This window comes from Gymnoscopelus braueri (assembly GCF_963280865.1).
Source record: "Gymnoscopelus braueri genome assembly, chromosome: 1".
Taxonomy (NCBI): Eukaryota; Metazoa; Chordata; class Actinopteri; order Myctophiformes; family Myctophidae; genus Gymnoscopelus; species Gymnoscopelus braueri.
In genome coordinates this window covers 43,812,205-43,829,221 of record NC_137603.1, presented here as the reverse complement: position 1 = coordinate 43,829,221, position 17,017 = coordinate 43,812,205, and the positions used below count along the sequence as shown (strand labels likewise).

At 40.0% G+C, this 17,017-nt stretch overlaps 1 protein-coding gene across 1 annotated transcript; it reads left to right on the top strand.

Annotated features, from left to right (window-relative positions):
- The first annotated feature begins 1,596 nt into the window (after window positions 1–1,596).
- Window positions 1,597–6,902, top strand: irf8 (interferon regulatory factor 8). Its single transcript, XM_080424683.1, has 9 exons — window positions 1,597–1,741; window positions 2,043–2,219; window positions 2,869–3,058; window positions 3,851–3,933; window positions 4,015–4,123; window positions 4,820–4,867; window positions 5,043–5,444; window positions 5,867–5,982; window positions 6,128–6,902. The coding sequence occupies exons 1-9, from the start codon at window positions 1,739–1,741 to the stop codon at window positions 6,326–6,328; spliced, it is 1,329 nt and encodes a 442-aa protein (XP_080280809.1). The 5' UTR covers window positions 1,597–1,738; the 3' UTR covers window positions 6,329–6,902.
- The last annotated feature ends 10,115 nt before the right edge of the window (window positions 6,903–17,017 follow it).

The following is a 17,017-nucleotide window of genomic DNA, read 5'->3' as shown; positions in this document are numbered from 1 at the left end:
CAGTTAACAGAAAGCATCTATATTTTGTCAAATTAAGGACTTTCACATATTTCATATTTCATACATATTTAGTTTGACCACTGATTGTGGAGAAAATATGTTAGATATAAGACAATATGTGTATAATCATAATGTAACTCATCTCTGGTCACAGAACAAGCAGAGGAGCAACACAATTCAAAATGTTATGCAACCTGAATCAAGTTGAATGTTTTGTAGTTCAAAAAGAAAAGTATTTAATGGATATGATTAACAGGGTTGGTGGCAGGAATTCTGGGCCCCATGTAAAGATATGATACCTGGCCCCCATAAAGCCTTGGGTGCCATGAAGATGTGGGCCTTTTCACTGCTTTATGATGGCCCTACTTGTGAATACACTTGTTTTGAAAATATACTACTTGTAATATATTTTTATGTTGACATAAGGTGACTGAAATTGAAATGATGGAAATATAACATGTTCATATAAGAAATGTGTCTATCCAAATATTACTGCAAAAATCTTAGTTTTCTCCCATGTTGTGATGAACATAGCTACTGCAATGGCAATATGCAATAGAGAAATTTAATTATGTCCTTTTTTTTATTTAAGCATATATAAATCTCCATATAATGCTGTCAGATGGAGAATGTCTCCTTTCTGAAGCACAGAAATGTTCTCCATTTCTTTTTTTTATTACAATTATAATATAGCAAACACCATAACCAGAGAAGAGGCACACTGACTAATTTCAAAATAAGTAGAATCATGTATGCTGACGTACAGTATGATAGTTTCATCATGGGAGAAAAGGCTGAGTTTCGTTTGATTTGATCATTTTGATCCACATAAGACACTATCTCCACGTGTCTATCAAATAAATAAAATACCCATGATTTATTTAAGATGATCTCTATATTGACAAATGAGTTTCAATGTGCAACACTTTGACCCATTTGTTTTAAGGTCAGGTCAGGTGTTTACTTACAACTCAGGACACGTTGGAAAGGGATGGGACACCCTTCCAAAACAGGGTCATGCAGTTCAAATACTGAAAATGAAAGTAAGATATCAAAGATCAAGGTTAGGGCCAATGTGTATTATACGCGAATAGAATATATTGGTCTCTCCTGCTCGTGGTATTTATTTATTTTAAAATTTTATTATAGGACACACATGTGTAATAGTATAGTACCCCAGCGTTACACTATCATCATCGACATGTAAAGCACTCTTAACAGCAGGTTAATAACTGCTGATCTGTGGAGTAAAGCGCTGGTCAAAGCACACAGGTATGCCAGCGTATTTATTCTGTATAAACTAGAATATTCAACATAGCTTACTGTATGCAAGATGCACTTCTTCATGTCAACAGTTAAATTTACTTCTACATCATCTAACGCCATGTATTCCAGTCATTATGCAGTTTACTTTGTACACAAAAACAAACACGTACTGTGTGTGATCTGTGATTGCGTAAGTTTCTAAGGAACACACACCTCTATATCAATGACCATAAAGCATTAAACTCTGCCTGATTTCTTGTAAATGCCCTGGTTCAGGGAACGACGCTTCCGGAGGGAGGAGCTTGTCAACGTTGGCGCTTAGCTGATTGGCCAGACGTTGTCCAACCAACTTCCAGCCATGCTTCGTTAATTAGAGAGGAGAGTGTTGTAAAGACACACTTTATGACAAGAGCAGCATTTGTGATCTGCTGTCTTTAAGGATAAACACATCAAGAGCTGCTGGTCATATCAAATGGTTAGTAATGTATTCTTTTTTTAAATTTGATTTGATAATGTTTTAAATGGGGAAAAATATATATTTTTTTTATTTCAAATTATTATTATCCAAAAAAAAATCAAACACTTGCTCATGTTGCAACTCGCAATTGGTTGTGGTTAATTTGATTTATTATGCTTTGAATGAAACTCAAAAAGTCTTCAAATAATAATACAATGCAGTGCCATGTGGCTGATTTATATTAAGTTGATTTTATGAGTTTATTTAGTTAAGCTAGAGTATAGCCTAATCTATAAAGTACTTTTTCTATTATGTCCAGATGTCCATGTCTAACACGGGAGGTCGCAGACTGAAGCAGTGGCTGGTGGAGCAGATCCACAGTGGGCAGTACTCTGGCCTCCAGTGGGAGGATGACACCTTCACCATGTTCCGCATCCCTTGGAAACATGCTGGGAAGCAGGATTACAACCAAGAAGTTGACGCGTCCATTTTTAAGGTGTGTATGCCAAACACACAGAGCAGGTCATAATGCTGTTGTATAACAATTAATTGAGCCAAATGCTCGCCTTATTTTAGGCTATGCCATCATTAGTTATTTTGTATCCTATTGTCACTAATTGGCACTGATAAATAAGAAAAAACATGTTTTTTTTCTTTTCTTTTACAATAACTATAGGATTTCTTTCTTTGACACTACTAATAAATTGCATTATTGGTGAATTTCTTTCTTTCTTTCTTTTTTCTTTCAAACGCAACGTTAACCTATTAAGAACTGAGGCCGATTCTACTAATGCCTTCTAAATCAGTAGTTCTCAAACTTTTCGTAATGCAAAAAAAAAAAAAAAATTCAAACACTTTCAAGATTTTACAAAAATGTTCAAAAATAGCAGATTTACAAGCTCGCAGCACGGCACCAAGTGACGCGCTGTGAGCTTGTAGATCTGCTATTTTTGAATAGCCAATGCTAAAATCTAAAATGACACAGATGCTTTCCCGGTTTCAGTGGATTAATGCAACGTTCTTTTCCCTACTGCCTCAATGGCCTTTCCACAAATCAAATGCAATGTTCGGCTTTAACCTCCACTACTACACCCTTTATACTTTTATGAACATGTTTGCTAACGTTGAATTTTGTCGTTCAATAGGCATGGGCTGTGTTTAAAGGCAAGTTCAAGGAGGGGGAGAAGGCCGAACCTGCAACATGGAAGACCAGGCTACGCTGTGCGCTCAATAAAAGCCCTGACTTCGAGGAGACGTCAGAGAGGTCCCAGCTCGACATCTCTGAGCCCTATAAGGTGTACCGGATCGTGCCTGAGGAAGAGCAGAAAAGTCTGAGTGAGTTTGTGATTCTTTGCTCTTGTGCAGATGTGGTCTACACTTACGGATCAATTTGGTTACAAATGTGTACATTTTACCATATCGTTGCTGTCGGGTAGAAACCTCTTATCTCCATATTTTTACTTTTTGTGTTTTTTTTCGGAAATTAACTCCCTACTTGATCGTACTACAGTGTCACACAAAAGCATCAAAAGTAGCAGATCCACAAGCTCGAAACGTGGCGCAAAGAAACGCTTGTAGATCTGCCACTTTTGAATTTGAATCCTGAAAAGTAACGATTTTGGACATATGAGGTTTCCACGCGACAGAGACAATGAGATAAAAATGACATTAAGTGGCATGAAGTGTTCTGCCACCTGCCAACAGCACTGGCATTCCAGCCGTGCATAGACTGGAACCGTGTAACGTGCATTATTTAAACCAGTGGTTTTCAAACTTTGAAAGTGCAAGTAAAAGATTACAAATGACAAATGACAAATAAAAAGTATAAAATATATAAATTTCTTCTGTATTGGGAATCAGTGCGCACCAAGATATAGTAAATAAACAATACAATACATTGCAATAATAATGTGTGCTTGTCACAAAATCACTCTTGTCTAACGGCACACCAGTGTGCGACGGAGCCACGGTGACGGTACACTATACTGCTTGGAAACCACTGGGTTAAACCAATACACATTGCATTCAGAGTATTCTTCTGAGTGAATCATTCAGTCCGAGAGGGAGAGTGGAACATCGTTTTTGGTCTCCATATTGACAACTAAAGAGCTTTTCTCTTGTGTTTAGTTGGTAAAAGCACAGGGATGGCCATGACAGCTAGCTGTGGTGACCCCACTGACATGGACTGCTGCAGCCCTGTAGAGATGGAGGTGAGATTGTTACTCCAGTCAAACATATCACCGGTTTTAAAAGTAGAAGTATACAAATAAATAATGTTGCTTTCCATGCAGACATCCAGTGATGATTATATGCCCATCGTGAAGAGAAGTCAGTCCCCACAGGAGGAAGGTTGTGGCATCCAACCCAGTTCAGAGTACTGGTCCCAGAACAGCATTGGAGGTAAGGAACAGCCTCTTATCTCAGCTCTGATTCCAGTTAGCTGTTAACATTGAGGCTTGTGTATTGTTACCGTCTGATGTGGGGACCTCATCACTCTCCCTGTTCTCAGATAAGACAATGTTAGTTCCTTTTTTGTGAGAACAAACTAAACCTTAAACCCTAGTGTTCCTACGCTGGGGCGAACTTTCAGTGAATATTGTAGATCTACAAGCAATAGCAATTGCAGTAACAGATCATAACGTTCAGTTTGTAGATCGGCTATTTTCCGCGACGAGATTTGGTGTAGAGGGAAAAAGGACCGGCTAAGTGTATAGAGTTTAAGTGGTTAAAAATAACAGCAATGGAAAATCTCAATGACATGGCCCTGCAGCTGCGGGTGCTAAATACAGGTTGTTTACTGAATTCCGAAAAGGAGGAATTGGCTAATATCCTGTAGCACTTTGCTGACTATGAGGATTATTTCTTGGCCAAGACGTTGTCAGAACTTCATTTCTGATGATGTAGCACAATAATGACATGACAATGTGGTTGGCGGTTTCTTGATCACTCAGGATCATTACACGCACAGTTTTATGGTGTCAACTAAGTCAAGTAAATTAAATTTAGTGCCAAATCACAATAGAATGTCTCATGACACTTTACATATAGAGCAGGTCCAGATTACACTCTTATATCCATTTTCTCTGTGTTTCACAGCTTTCCCAGTCCATCACGATCCTTCACAAGTGGCCTCTTTGAATTCAGGTATTCACCGATATTGTGCTGTAGAATATTTTCATTAATATCTTCATTAATATCTGACCTATCTTTATTTAGCATTAATGATGATGATACAAATAGTTTCAGGGTAAAAAAAAAGTGTCATATACATGCATGCAAAACATAAAAATAATTGCAGTGTATTCTGTTTATATTCTAGCCTTTTCGCAGATGATGATCAGTTTTTACTACAGTGGAAAGCTCATGCACAGTGCGATGGCTACGCACCCTGATGGATGCCGGATCTCCCCAGCCTCCCATTTCATGCGTAGCACCCTCTACAGCTCGGACAGCATGCAGAGTGTTCAGTTCCCCTCTGCTGAGCTCATTGAATACGAGCGTCAGCGCCACGTCACGCGCAAGCTCCTGGGACACCTGGAGAGGGGCGTGTTGGTCCGTGCCAATCAAGAGGGCATCTTCATCAAGAGGCTGTGCCAGAGCCGTGTGTTCTGGAGCGGGCTGGGTGAAGCGGGCACCCATTACAGTAGCGCGCCAACTTCGCCAAGTAAACTGGAGCGGGATGCTGTCGTCCAGATTTTCGACACACGCAGATTCCTTCAAGGTGAGCCTCTTGATGTCCCACATATTTTCATGTCAAAGACCCTCTAGATGTCTCAAACATGGCCAAGATGGAAAATGTTTTTATCAGTGGACCCCCATTTTAAAAGATTTTGTGCCAGGGACCCCCATTTTGTCAAGATTTGTCAAGATTGTTTGAAAATAGCTGATCTACTACAAGCTCACGTATCGCATTGCGCATGGCTATTTCCGAATAGTTGGAAAACAAAATAGGGCTTAAACTGTTCTTCATTTTGCTGGGGGACCCTCTGGAACCCCCTCAATGACCCCTGGGGGTCCCCAGACCCCACTTTGGGAATCAGTGCTCTAGATTGATTGAAAGTTCTTTAGAGTTCATGAGAACAAACATTTGTGTTTGTGTTGAGTAGAGTAAACAGATTTGGTTGCACATTTCTTTTGTCCCAGCTCTGCAGATGTACCAAGAGGGCCAGTTCCCTGCCCCTGACCCCACTGTCACGCTGTGTTTTGGAGAGGAACTCCATGACGTCGCCTCTGCCAAGACCAAACTAATCATTGTCCAGGTAACACCGGTCTATTGATCCTAGTCAGTACTGTCAAGTTTCCTGCCACAATATCACAATCTATGTGTTTTCAATGCGTTACGGAATGTCATGACACTTTTCCTCCTGAACTAACTCACCAAAATGATTTTGGCCACTGATCCAGATCACCGCCATGAACTGTCAGCAGCTGCTTGAAGCCGTGAACCTGCAGCGATCTCAGCCCTACAGCACCAGCCCCAGTCTGGACATCTCTGATGAGATGGCCAATGACCAGATGGCCCATATCTACCAGGACCTGTGTAGCTACAGCGCCCCCCAAAGGACAGGCTGCTACAGAGACAACATGCCCATCATCACTGCATGAGTTTGCCAGAAGTTCCCAGAACGGACAGGACCTCATTAGCATGAATGTGTATAGTGCTAATTGAGACTTGTGTGTCTGATTTGTGTCCTTGTTTTTATGGTGGGGAGTTTTATTAAAGCTCAAGAGAAAAATGTAGCATAAAGAATAGGACAAGTACATGTACAGTTTTTTGTTTTTGATTTGCTAAATAATTATGAATGTTTACATTGTGTTTTCGTCTTTGACGGATGTGTTTTAATGGTGAATTAGTTCTCAAAATGGAAAATCATCAATGATATTTATCATATCTGTCAACTATGTCTTTTATACATGCTAGATGAACATCTGGATACAGAGAACAAAAGAACAAGGACTTTTATTGTTTACTTGTGTGTGTGCTGTTATTGTGAAACCAGTAAAAACAATGTTATATGCTAGCTGATGAGGTTATATAGGGTATCATTCACATGGTTGTAAACATTACAGATAGGTTTTACAGATAGGTTTTACTATCTGTGATTAACTCCCACTGTTTCACTTCATCTTACTTTACTTTTACTTTTCTTTTGACTGTCAGAACTGAAATAAATTTCTAGATTTCTAACGGTCTCGTTAATTTTGCTTCATTTCAACTCCACTAAATTATTTCATTGCCATTGCAGGTGCAACAAAATTACGATTTGCAACTCCAGTCAATGGAGCCAATGCACAGAATATTTGAAAAAATAAAATCAACACACTTTTTACGATTTCTCAACCACACAATTCATATAATTAAAAAGAAAGCACATAGCGGCTTCAAACTTCATAGTTGAGGGTGTAATTGTCATACAAAAACTAAAGCAAACGAGTAATCTAAAATGATATATACATACATGTATATATTACACCCCTTTAAACTGGCGGTGCAGTCTCAGTCCTGTGGAGGTAATGGTAACATCAGTGCAATGGAGGTAATTAACCACTTCAATCTTGGCAACCCCATCTTTATCCAAATCTTGATTCTTTTTTCTTCAATGTTTATCAAAATGTACGTAATACACAGTTTATTCTGTTTGGTTGCTTCTCAGACATGTCCTCATGTCTATGTAAAGTCACTTTCTGAGGAACTCTCACTGTTGACATTAACAATGAATGAGAGTTATTGAGTTCAGTGACAATGATGAAACCATTCTATGAAACCAAAAGAAGGATCCTTGGAACCTATTTGCAGGGAAACAACTGGACATCCCTGGTGTTCATGAGTAAGAGATTAACAGAGAAAGCACAGAAATGAGGAAGAACAAAGTCTCTTGGAAAAGAAGAGGCACACACGCACACGCACACGCAGTCACGCACGCACGCACCCACACATACAGTGTGTATATTCACAGTGTATATATACTGTATATTTATATATGTATGTATGTACATTATACGTGCGCATGTGTGTGTGTGTGTGTGTGTGTGTGTGTGTGTGTGTGTGTGTGTGTGTGTGTGTGTGTGTGTGTGTGTGTGTGTGTGTGTGTGTGTGTGTGTGTGTGTGTGTGTGTGTATAATCTCATGAAAATACAACATAGCAATGAAAGTCGACAACTACTGTCTTTGCTATTGGGGAAGTGAGTGTTTGTGTGTGTGTGTGTGTGTGTGTGTGTGTGTGTGTGTGTGTGTGTGTGTGTGTGTGTGTGTGTGTGTGTGTGTGTGTGTGTGTGTGTGTGTGTGTGTGTGTGTGTGTGTGTGTGTGTGTGCATATCATGTAATCATGTGATTTTATAGAACTGTATGTAGGCGTACTGTGAATGTTCTTGTAGAGATTTGGGATGACACAGTGAAAGGCTGATAGGGTTGACAGGGTGAAAGGCTATTCTCTCATTCTCCTCTCAATTGTCAGTCTCATTTCAATCTCTTAATGTCAAGGGTGCGTGCGTGCGTGTGTGTGTGTGTGTGTGTGTGTGTGTGTGTGTGTGTGTGTGTGTGTGTGTGTGTGTGTGCGCGTGCGTGCGTGCGTGCGTGCGTGCGTGCGTGCGTGCGTGTGTGTGATATACAATTATAATACATATATTTCATGAGTTAAGTCTCTTGCTGTCACCAGTACAGCTCTACATTTGTACTTTGTTCAAATATATCCTTACGGGTACGTTTTTCCACTTTAAGAGTTAAATTAGCACTGTGGATTTCACTGTGTATGGAAAAGGGGGAGATTGTGCATGCGAGTCAGTCCTAGCTGTGTCTGGAGTGTGGCCGCCAACATGTTGCAACTCTGTGGCGTCTGAGGCTACCCACAATAAACCATCAGAGACTGGCGACAAACAGGACTGTTGCTTGCACCATACAGAGCTGTTCCACAGCCTGCTGCATTCCAAGCCATTTTATTTCCCCTTTTGCAGAAATACCATCACTTCAAGGAAATTAAAATAAAGGCCAGAGGTGGGTTGTAAAGGAGTTATATTTACTCAGTTACTCATTTACTCATTTACTTAAGTACATTTTTGAATAATTGTACTGGCAAGAGTAGTTGGTTTTAATGCAACATAGTTTTCACTTTCACCAATGCATATTTGTGAAGAAAATTTTACTTTACTCCTTTAAATTTGGGACAAATATAAAATTTTTCAAAGGATTTGGCTACATTTCACTTGTTTATTTTCGCCCAACCTTTATTAAATGCACTTTCTTTTTGTTTAATTTTATCAGAGAGACTTCAGCGAAGATGTTGACTGTATTGGCTCTGATACTGTTTTACCAATCAAACCTATAGCCAGTCAGTGACAGCACACAGAATAATATCTCTGCATAGGCAGGTGACGCAAGGACACCTGGGTGGACAAACTAAACAATAATAATTTTTACTCCTCAAAAATTAAGGTTTATTTGTCACTACTCAGGTTATACAGGTACAAGCAGCGAAATGCAAGAATGTGAGGTCCTCAAAAAAATTTATGTTGTTCTAGCAGTTCTAGCAGAGGACCTCATACTGTATACTTGCATTTAGCTGCTTGTACCTGTATAGGTTGTGACCAATAATCCTTCTTGATTCTTGATAGGCACTGCCTTCTTTGTTTGCCTTAATTAATGTTATTGTTTTTTAATATTTGCTTTAGTAATGTGTATTGTTTTATTTGGTCTAGGCCGTATTTGAATTTGCACGTGGCTATTTTATATTTTATTTTATATATTTATTTCTATCGGACAAACACTTATGATTTTATAATTTAAACAATATTTAAACAATAAATCAACAATAAGATGGTATGAAGTAACTCAGTACTCGAGTGGTCTGTTCACTAAATACTTTTTTACTCTTTCCCAAGAAATTATTTGGAGAACTACTACTGAATAACTTGAGTTAATATTATTTTCAAGTAACATTTACTTGAGTACAGTTTTAGGCTACGCTACCCAGTCTGATAAAGAGGAAATATAAGAGTAACTTGTATATCAAAAGCGTTGAACGATTCAGTTGAAGATTGAGGTTAAAGGTTTGATGATCTGTGTTGCTGACTCTTGAGTTCTGTCACCACACGTACTGTCTGAAGTTTGCTGCAAACTCAGCACTGACCTTCCATGTCCCTTGCTGTATGGAAGCCTTCCTTGATATATAATAGTAGCATTTTGGTCTTACGTTTGGACCTAACAAAAGTAGTTTATGATGAATAAGTCTTCAGTACAAAGCTATTTGTATCTGTTAAATAAGTATTCTATATTTGCCATTTGCTCAGGTACAGGTGTAAAAGGGCAGTGGGATTCTTGAGCGGATCTATCACTCAAGAATGAATAGGAAAACAACAAAAAGAGTAATAATAGGAAAACTTTGAACAAGCTGAGGGGGGGGTAGCTTGAGGTGATTTACCAGTGTTCAGTGTCTGCCGGTGTAGTGTGTGTGTGTGTGTGTGTGTGTGTGTGTGTGTGTGTGTGTGTGTGTGTGTGTGTGTGTGTGTGTGTGTGTGTGTGTGTGTGTGTGTTAGGGCATTCACGAATAGCGATTTTTAGCATTCGAATTATTCGACCTATACGTTTTTATGGCATTGATGACTCGACTCAAGGAATGCGAGTTGATGTCACACCAGAGCTCACAGCTGCGTGTCTGCTGTAGAAAAGCCACTGGAAAAAAATAAAAATAAAAAAAAACCTTTTTTTTCTTCTTCTTTTTTTTATAGAATAATCGACTTTTATTACAGTGGTCGAATAGTGGTTTTGATAGTCGAATATTTGAATATTCGATTATTCTGTTAATGCCCTAGTGTGTGTGTGTGTGTGTGTGTGTGTAAACTGTAAATGGTGCATTTATATAGCGCCTTTATCCAAGGCCCTTTACAATGATTGTGCATTACATACATTCACCCATTCACACACACATTCATACGATGGCGGAGAAAACCATGCAAGGCACCAACCTGCTCATCGGGAGCAATTAGGGGTTCAGTGTCTTGGAGGAGACACTGAACAAATGTGCGTGAGTGCGTGCGTGTGAGACGGCAGGGGAAGTGTTGTCATTGTGTTGTCACAGTGTCAGAGGAGTATAAATCTGGGAACCCATCAGCTTTTCTTTGAATCAGCTGCGGAGCTCTGAATCTGTCTTGAGAGATTAGAGGAATATTAACTGGAGGCAGGGTAATTCCAGACTGAATGTCTCTAGCAAGTAGTCTGATAGCTGGTGGGAAGAATGTGTTGTGAAAGTGCTTCCTGTTTCTTCTGATGCTCTCTGGACAATGATATCTTTTAGCTGGTGTCTGGAGCTTCTCCACCCTAACAGAGTGTGTCCAGGCCAGGTGATGTGGCTCTAATCTAATGCCCTGCAGAACAGTGTGTCAATGGAGGAGAGCCGTTTTCCAATGATCCTCTCTGCTTTAACTTTAACCACATGAACCCTGGCATCTCTAATCTCCTGATGTCGTAGTAGGCGAACATTCAGTGAATAGATTTGGTGTAGAGAGAAAAAATGTGGGGACCAAGTATACACCCGTGGGACACCCCGGTCAAAAATATATACTGTTGCAGGGTTTAAGTTGTTAATGGTCCAATCTGGAGGGTCTGCCTCTCCCTTTGTGTAGTGTTCCATACCACACACACAGTGATACCTCTGGTGAGATTGCTCTCCGCTAGACCTCTGTAGGCCTTGGTGAAAGCCTCACTCAGGCCGGCTTTCCTCAGTGACCTGATGAAACAGAGCTTCTGCTATATGAAACTGTTACAGAGTAAATGATGGGCCTTAACCATAAAGCGTGTGAAACCATATATATAATAGTATGGATAAGTGCCCCTCTCCCCTGTTCACAGCCACCTACTTTGCTGAGGCACCCAATGATGCTAATACAACCGATGCATCTTCATGTTGAACAAAGGCGTCATGGAGGCCCCTTTTCTTGTTTGACCCGGGAGCACAGTGTCGCTATGAATTGTCCCTTTTATACATGTGTTTCTATGTTTGAAACAATCACACACACGCATTAAATGAGCGAAAGGTGAAAGGTTGTGATTTACCATAAAGGTTGTGTTGTGTAACCAGCATCGTAGAGGGGTTGTTAGTGTCTCTGGGGAGGAGCTGCTTTTAGAATTGACGTGGGTGAGATGAGAATAGGCATCCAGAGAGGAACTGGGAGACGACCGAGAACACTTTCGGTGGAAAGACAGGTGGACAGGGAACCCACATCCTGGGACCCAGGGAATAGCTACCTAACCACACACTTACAAAGTATACACTGTACTGTAAGCACACACACAAACACACACACACACGCACACACGCACACGCGCACACACACACACACACACACACACACACACACACACACACACACACACACACACACACACACACACACACACACACACACGCGCGCGCACACACACACGCACACGCACACGCACACGCACACGCACACGCACACGCACACGCGCACACACACACACACACACACACACACACACACACACACCACACTAGCCAGTGATCAAGGATCATATCCTCTAATCAGTATCAGTTCGTGTCCCTCCAGTCTGAGCCCCCCACCATACCTGTGGATGTGAAAGCCGAAGCCCCCCCGTCGCACGTCTGTGGAAGTGTCGTCTTCAGACAGAGAGTTTAACCCATGAACACCTGAGGCCGATTCTACAAATGCCTCCTAAATCAGTAGTTCTCACACTTTCAAGATTTTTCAAAACATTTTCAAAAATAGCAGCTGTGAACTTGTAGATCTGCTATTTTTGAATAGCCAACGCTAAAAATCTAAAATGACACAGATGCTTTCCCGGTTTTAATGGGTTAAGTTGATAATTTCATTAACTTATAAAATTTGAACTTATTTGAAGTTGTTTCTGTGAATGTTTGTTCATGTTTTATGTTGGTTACTGTATGTTGCAACTTTGTACTGCTGCTGCCCTAAACAGCGCTCCCTCATAAAAGAGATCTTGTGTCTCAATGGGATTTCACCTGAATAAATTATGAAGTAAAAAAGAGACAGAGGCAGTTGTCCTGACATTTTAACAACCGCACACACACAGGCACTCGCGCACACACGCACACACACGCACACGCACATGCACACACACACACACACACACACACACACACACACACACACACACACACACACACACACACACACACACACACACACACACCAAACCGATATACTGTATGTGAACTATTTGTAAAGTAGTAAATAAATTAGAAATGATGACTGAATTAAGTTTAACATTACATACATACAATAATTTCTAGCGACTTTCTATTAGAGAGCACATTCCATTGTGTCTTTCTACTTTTACTTTTAAAATGTATGCGCCAGAGGACTTCAAATACAACCTATTGAAAGCATAATGTTTATTCTTGTTACTGTACTACTTATTGTCCATTTTGATAATAGTATATGAATTAAATGAAATACACTCAAACTTCAAGAACGCTTGAAGAAGGCCAAAAAGCCAAAATAGCCACAACACTTTTTCTTTTGGACTATTAATTAGAACATTTATGATGTCATGTGGGACATTGCAGGCTGATTTTGGTTTGATTTTGTTTTGATAGCAATTGTCTCAACTAATTTCACAACAAACTAGAAAAAGTGCTCCTCGGAGCACAGGTCTCCGCCAGGTCAGGTACGTTATTCTGGCCTCCTGGTGGCGCTATGATAGGCCAATGTGAAAAGGGTGCCAACCGTGCCATTTATTCTTGCATTGACACTGCATTCATGATTTGAGGCATTTTGTTCCAAAAATGTGTTTTGCTAAATTAGACCTGCTGGTGGCGCTATAACAGGCCAATGTGAGAAGGGTGGCATTTCTTCCTCGGCCTAGTGGGAATGTGCGTGTGAAATTTCACGGAAATCCCAAGCTGTGTGTATACTTTGAGGCTTTTTGTTCAAAACGGACCAATCCTGCAAACTTTGGAAGCCAACCTTAGGCAATGAGGATGGAATATGGGAAATCGGACAGATCCGTGTTTATCACATGACTATAGTGATACTGTGTACCGATTTGCATGACGTTTGGATAAAATTTGTAGGAGTAATATTAAAAAATGGGTTTTGCACAAATCGGCCTCCTGGTGGCGCTATAACAGGCCCATGTGAAAGATTTGGGGCAGAGGTTCTGAATTGGCATCCAGGGAGTGTGTGTGCACAGTTTCGGAGCGACCGGGCCAACGGTGCCGGAGATTAGCTGGTGACAGACGGACACACACACACGGACACACGGACACACGGACACACGGACACACGGACGGACGGACGGACGGACAAGGGGTAAAACATACTCTCTCGCCATGCCTTCGGCCTGGCGGAGACAATTATAGATGCAAAAATCTACACATTTGTCCTCTCAACTAAGCATCACAGGCAACAAGTAAGGACTAAATGCGTTGACGATGTAATTGTTAATGATAGGTACACAGTAAAATCCTCAGTCACAAAAATGACTCAAATTACCAATAACTGTCCATTTGTACACTCAGAGTTAAATGAACACAATGTTTCTGTGAATGAATATGGGTATGAACTGATCCCAAGTAAAGTGACTCATTGCACAGAGCAACATTGATGTCAAAGGCAGTGTTGCCAAGTCATTATTATAAGCGACTTTGGGCTTGTTTTCCTGTAAATATTGGGAGTTGTGCGTTGCGTTTTTTTGGGCTTTGTTTCTATAGTTGCTTATTTGGGCTTTCTTCCTGATACGTGGTTTTCAAACAGTTTCATGTCAAGGACCAGCAAATTGTATTTGTTTATTTGGCCGCGGACCCCCATCTGACAGGACTTTCCCCATCTGACAAAAATATTCAAAATATTTCTTCCAAGATGGAAGGGGGAAAATAGCAGATCTATGCCAAATCTGGCAACACTGGTCAGAGGTATGAAGGCATGGAGGAGAGTCCCATCCTGTACTGTCTGGAGCCAGAACTGAGAGTTACAGTATGTGTTCTGGGCCAGTGGTGGACAGCAACTAAGTACATTTACTTGAGTATTGTATTTAACTTAAGTACACGTTTTGAGCATCTGTAGTTTACTTGAGTTTTTGTCCTTTTTGCATACCTTATGACCTACAATTCAAAGACAAATGTTGTACTTTTGACTTTCCACTACGTTTACAGGAAGGGGAAAAGTAAATTATGAATTAACCCCCGCATTTCAACTATCTTGGAAATAGCCCGATCTAAAAGCTTGTAGAATGGCTATTTTCACTATTATTGATATTTTTGTCATTTGTACTTTTAAATACTTTAAAAGCATGCACTTTTGAATAAAAAGCAAGTACTCCAGTACTTTAACTCAAGCACAAATTTTACAGAGCAACTTTCACTTAGTAGTTGAATAGGATAATATTTGACCAGGAGTGTCTATATGTTTTACTCAAGCACTGGGGTTGAGTACTTGTGTCCACCACTCGTTCTGGCTGGAGCTAAAACTGAGAGTTACATCAGTCTATAATGTTCTGGCTAGAGCCCAAACTGACCTGAGTGATCCCTGACCGCCAGATCTCTCTCTCCGGACAGCAAACACAGGAAGGAACGCAGGAAGATGATCCAACACAGCGTGCAACTTCTCCAAAACATCTGAAAAGAGGAACAGGCGACATACAACTCTACTGTGGAAAAGATGTAGGGGCTTCAACATATTTGTAAACACAAGTAAATAAACATGAATAGGATCGTGTGAGAAGAGAGCAGTGGTGGAAAAAGTACTCAAATGTTTTATTTAAGTAAAATACCAATACTGTCTGTTACAAGTAAAATTCCAGAATTCAAAATTTACTTGAGGAAAAGTACAAAAGTATTGGCATCAAAATATACTTAAATGACCAAAAGTAAAAGTACTAAAATATATATAAAAAAATTGAATATAATAGGGCTAAAGTGGTATGTTTTATAATATCATAACATCTGAAAAGTAACTAGTAACTAAAGTTAAATAATTGTAGTGGAGTAAAAGTACAATATTTGCCTCTGAGATGTAGTGGAGTAGAAGTAAAAGTATTGGAAATTGGAAATACTCAAGTAAAGTACAAATACCTCAACATTTTACTTACTGTAAGTACAGTACTTAAGTAAATGTACTTAGTTACTTTACACCACTGGAAGAGAGTCACATGATTAGATTAGATGTCCTTTATTATCCACAAGGGAAATCGTTTTGCTCAGGTCAGTGCATACATTCAAGACAAGACAATACATACAGTACTGTCATAGAAACACCACAATACCTTCTCACATTCACTTATTTGAGTTTTGCTCATTGGACCTTGCATCAATTATACTACAACATCCAATTACATGAAGTACTTTGACAATTAACAGGGTGTAAAAATAGAGGTCAACTATAGTTCTCTTGTCCTGTTTCGTATTCTGGTGAAAACAAAACTTATAGATAGAGGGGGATGCGTGTCATTGGTGTAGAGGGGTAGATCAAGGTGGGGTGATTATCCCTGGGGGCCTAGGGTGACTTAGACCATGACCCACAACAACACTGATATGGGGATCTCACTCACACAGTCCAATGCTCATTGTGTGCGTGAGTGCGTGCGTGTGTGGCAGAAACGTCACATTCATAAGTACCTGACGAACAAGGCCATATAGAGAGCATACAGTAATGCTGTCACAGTGTGTTTATGTGTGTATGGGCTCTCTGTTCATCAATATTTGTACACACTGTATACTGTATTTTGCACACCTGAAACTGACTCAAGAATCAAGAGGGTTGTATTTATCACTATAAAAGCAGCATAATGTTGGTGTGGCATGTTTCACAAGACTGTGGTAACAACAACAGTATAATAGTATAAGTACAATAATGAAAATACTGGATGTAAAAATAGAGAATAACGATAGGTAAAAGGTAAAAGCACTCTTAGCAGCAACAGGAAATGTGGGTTGAATTAGTATCTGTATTATAGAATTGGAATGTGATACACACACTGTATATGGACATTAATACAAGTACCAGTGTGAGCAAAACTACGATTTACATATTGCAATTTGTTTGGTTTAGATTTTTATTTTATTGTACAGTCAGTCACACATTCTTTTCCATTGACAAAACAGAGAATCTGACAGTGTACGCTGTTGCCTTGCATCATTTGACCGTTGTTTGGATGATACTCTACAACGGATTCTTCATAACCCCGTTATTTGTGATTGAGGAACAGCTCCTCTGCGGTGAAACCACTGTGTTTCCATCCACGGGCCCACCTTCATTACACAACCTCTTTCTGAGGAGAAGCCACACAGTGGCCAGAACACAG

Bases quoted from the DNA above. Each gene is read 5' to 3' on its own strand.
- irf8 (XM_080424683.1), top strand. The intron at 4,124-4,819 runs GTAAGGAACAGC...TGTGTTTCACAG, and splicing joins GTCCCAGAACAGCATTGGAG to CTTTCCCAGTCCATCACGAT. The intron at 5,983-6,127 runs GTAACACCGGTC...CCACTGATCCAG, and splicing joins CCAAACTAATCATTGTCCAG to ATCACCGCCATGAACTGTCA.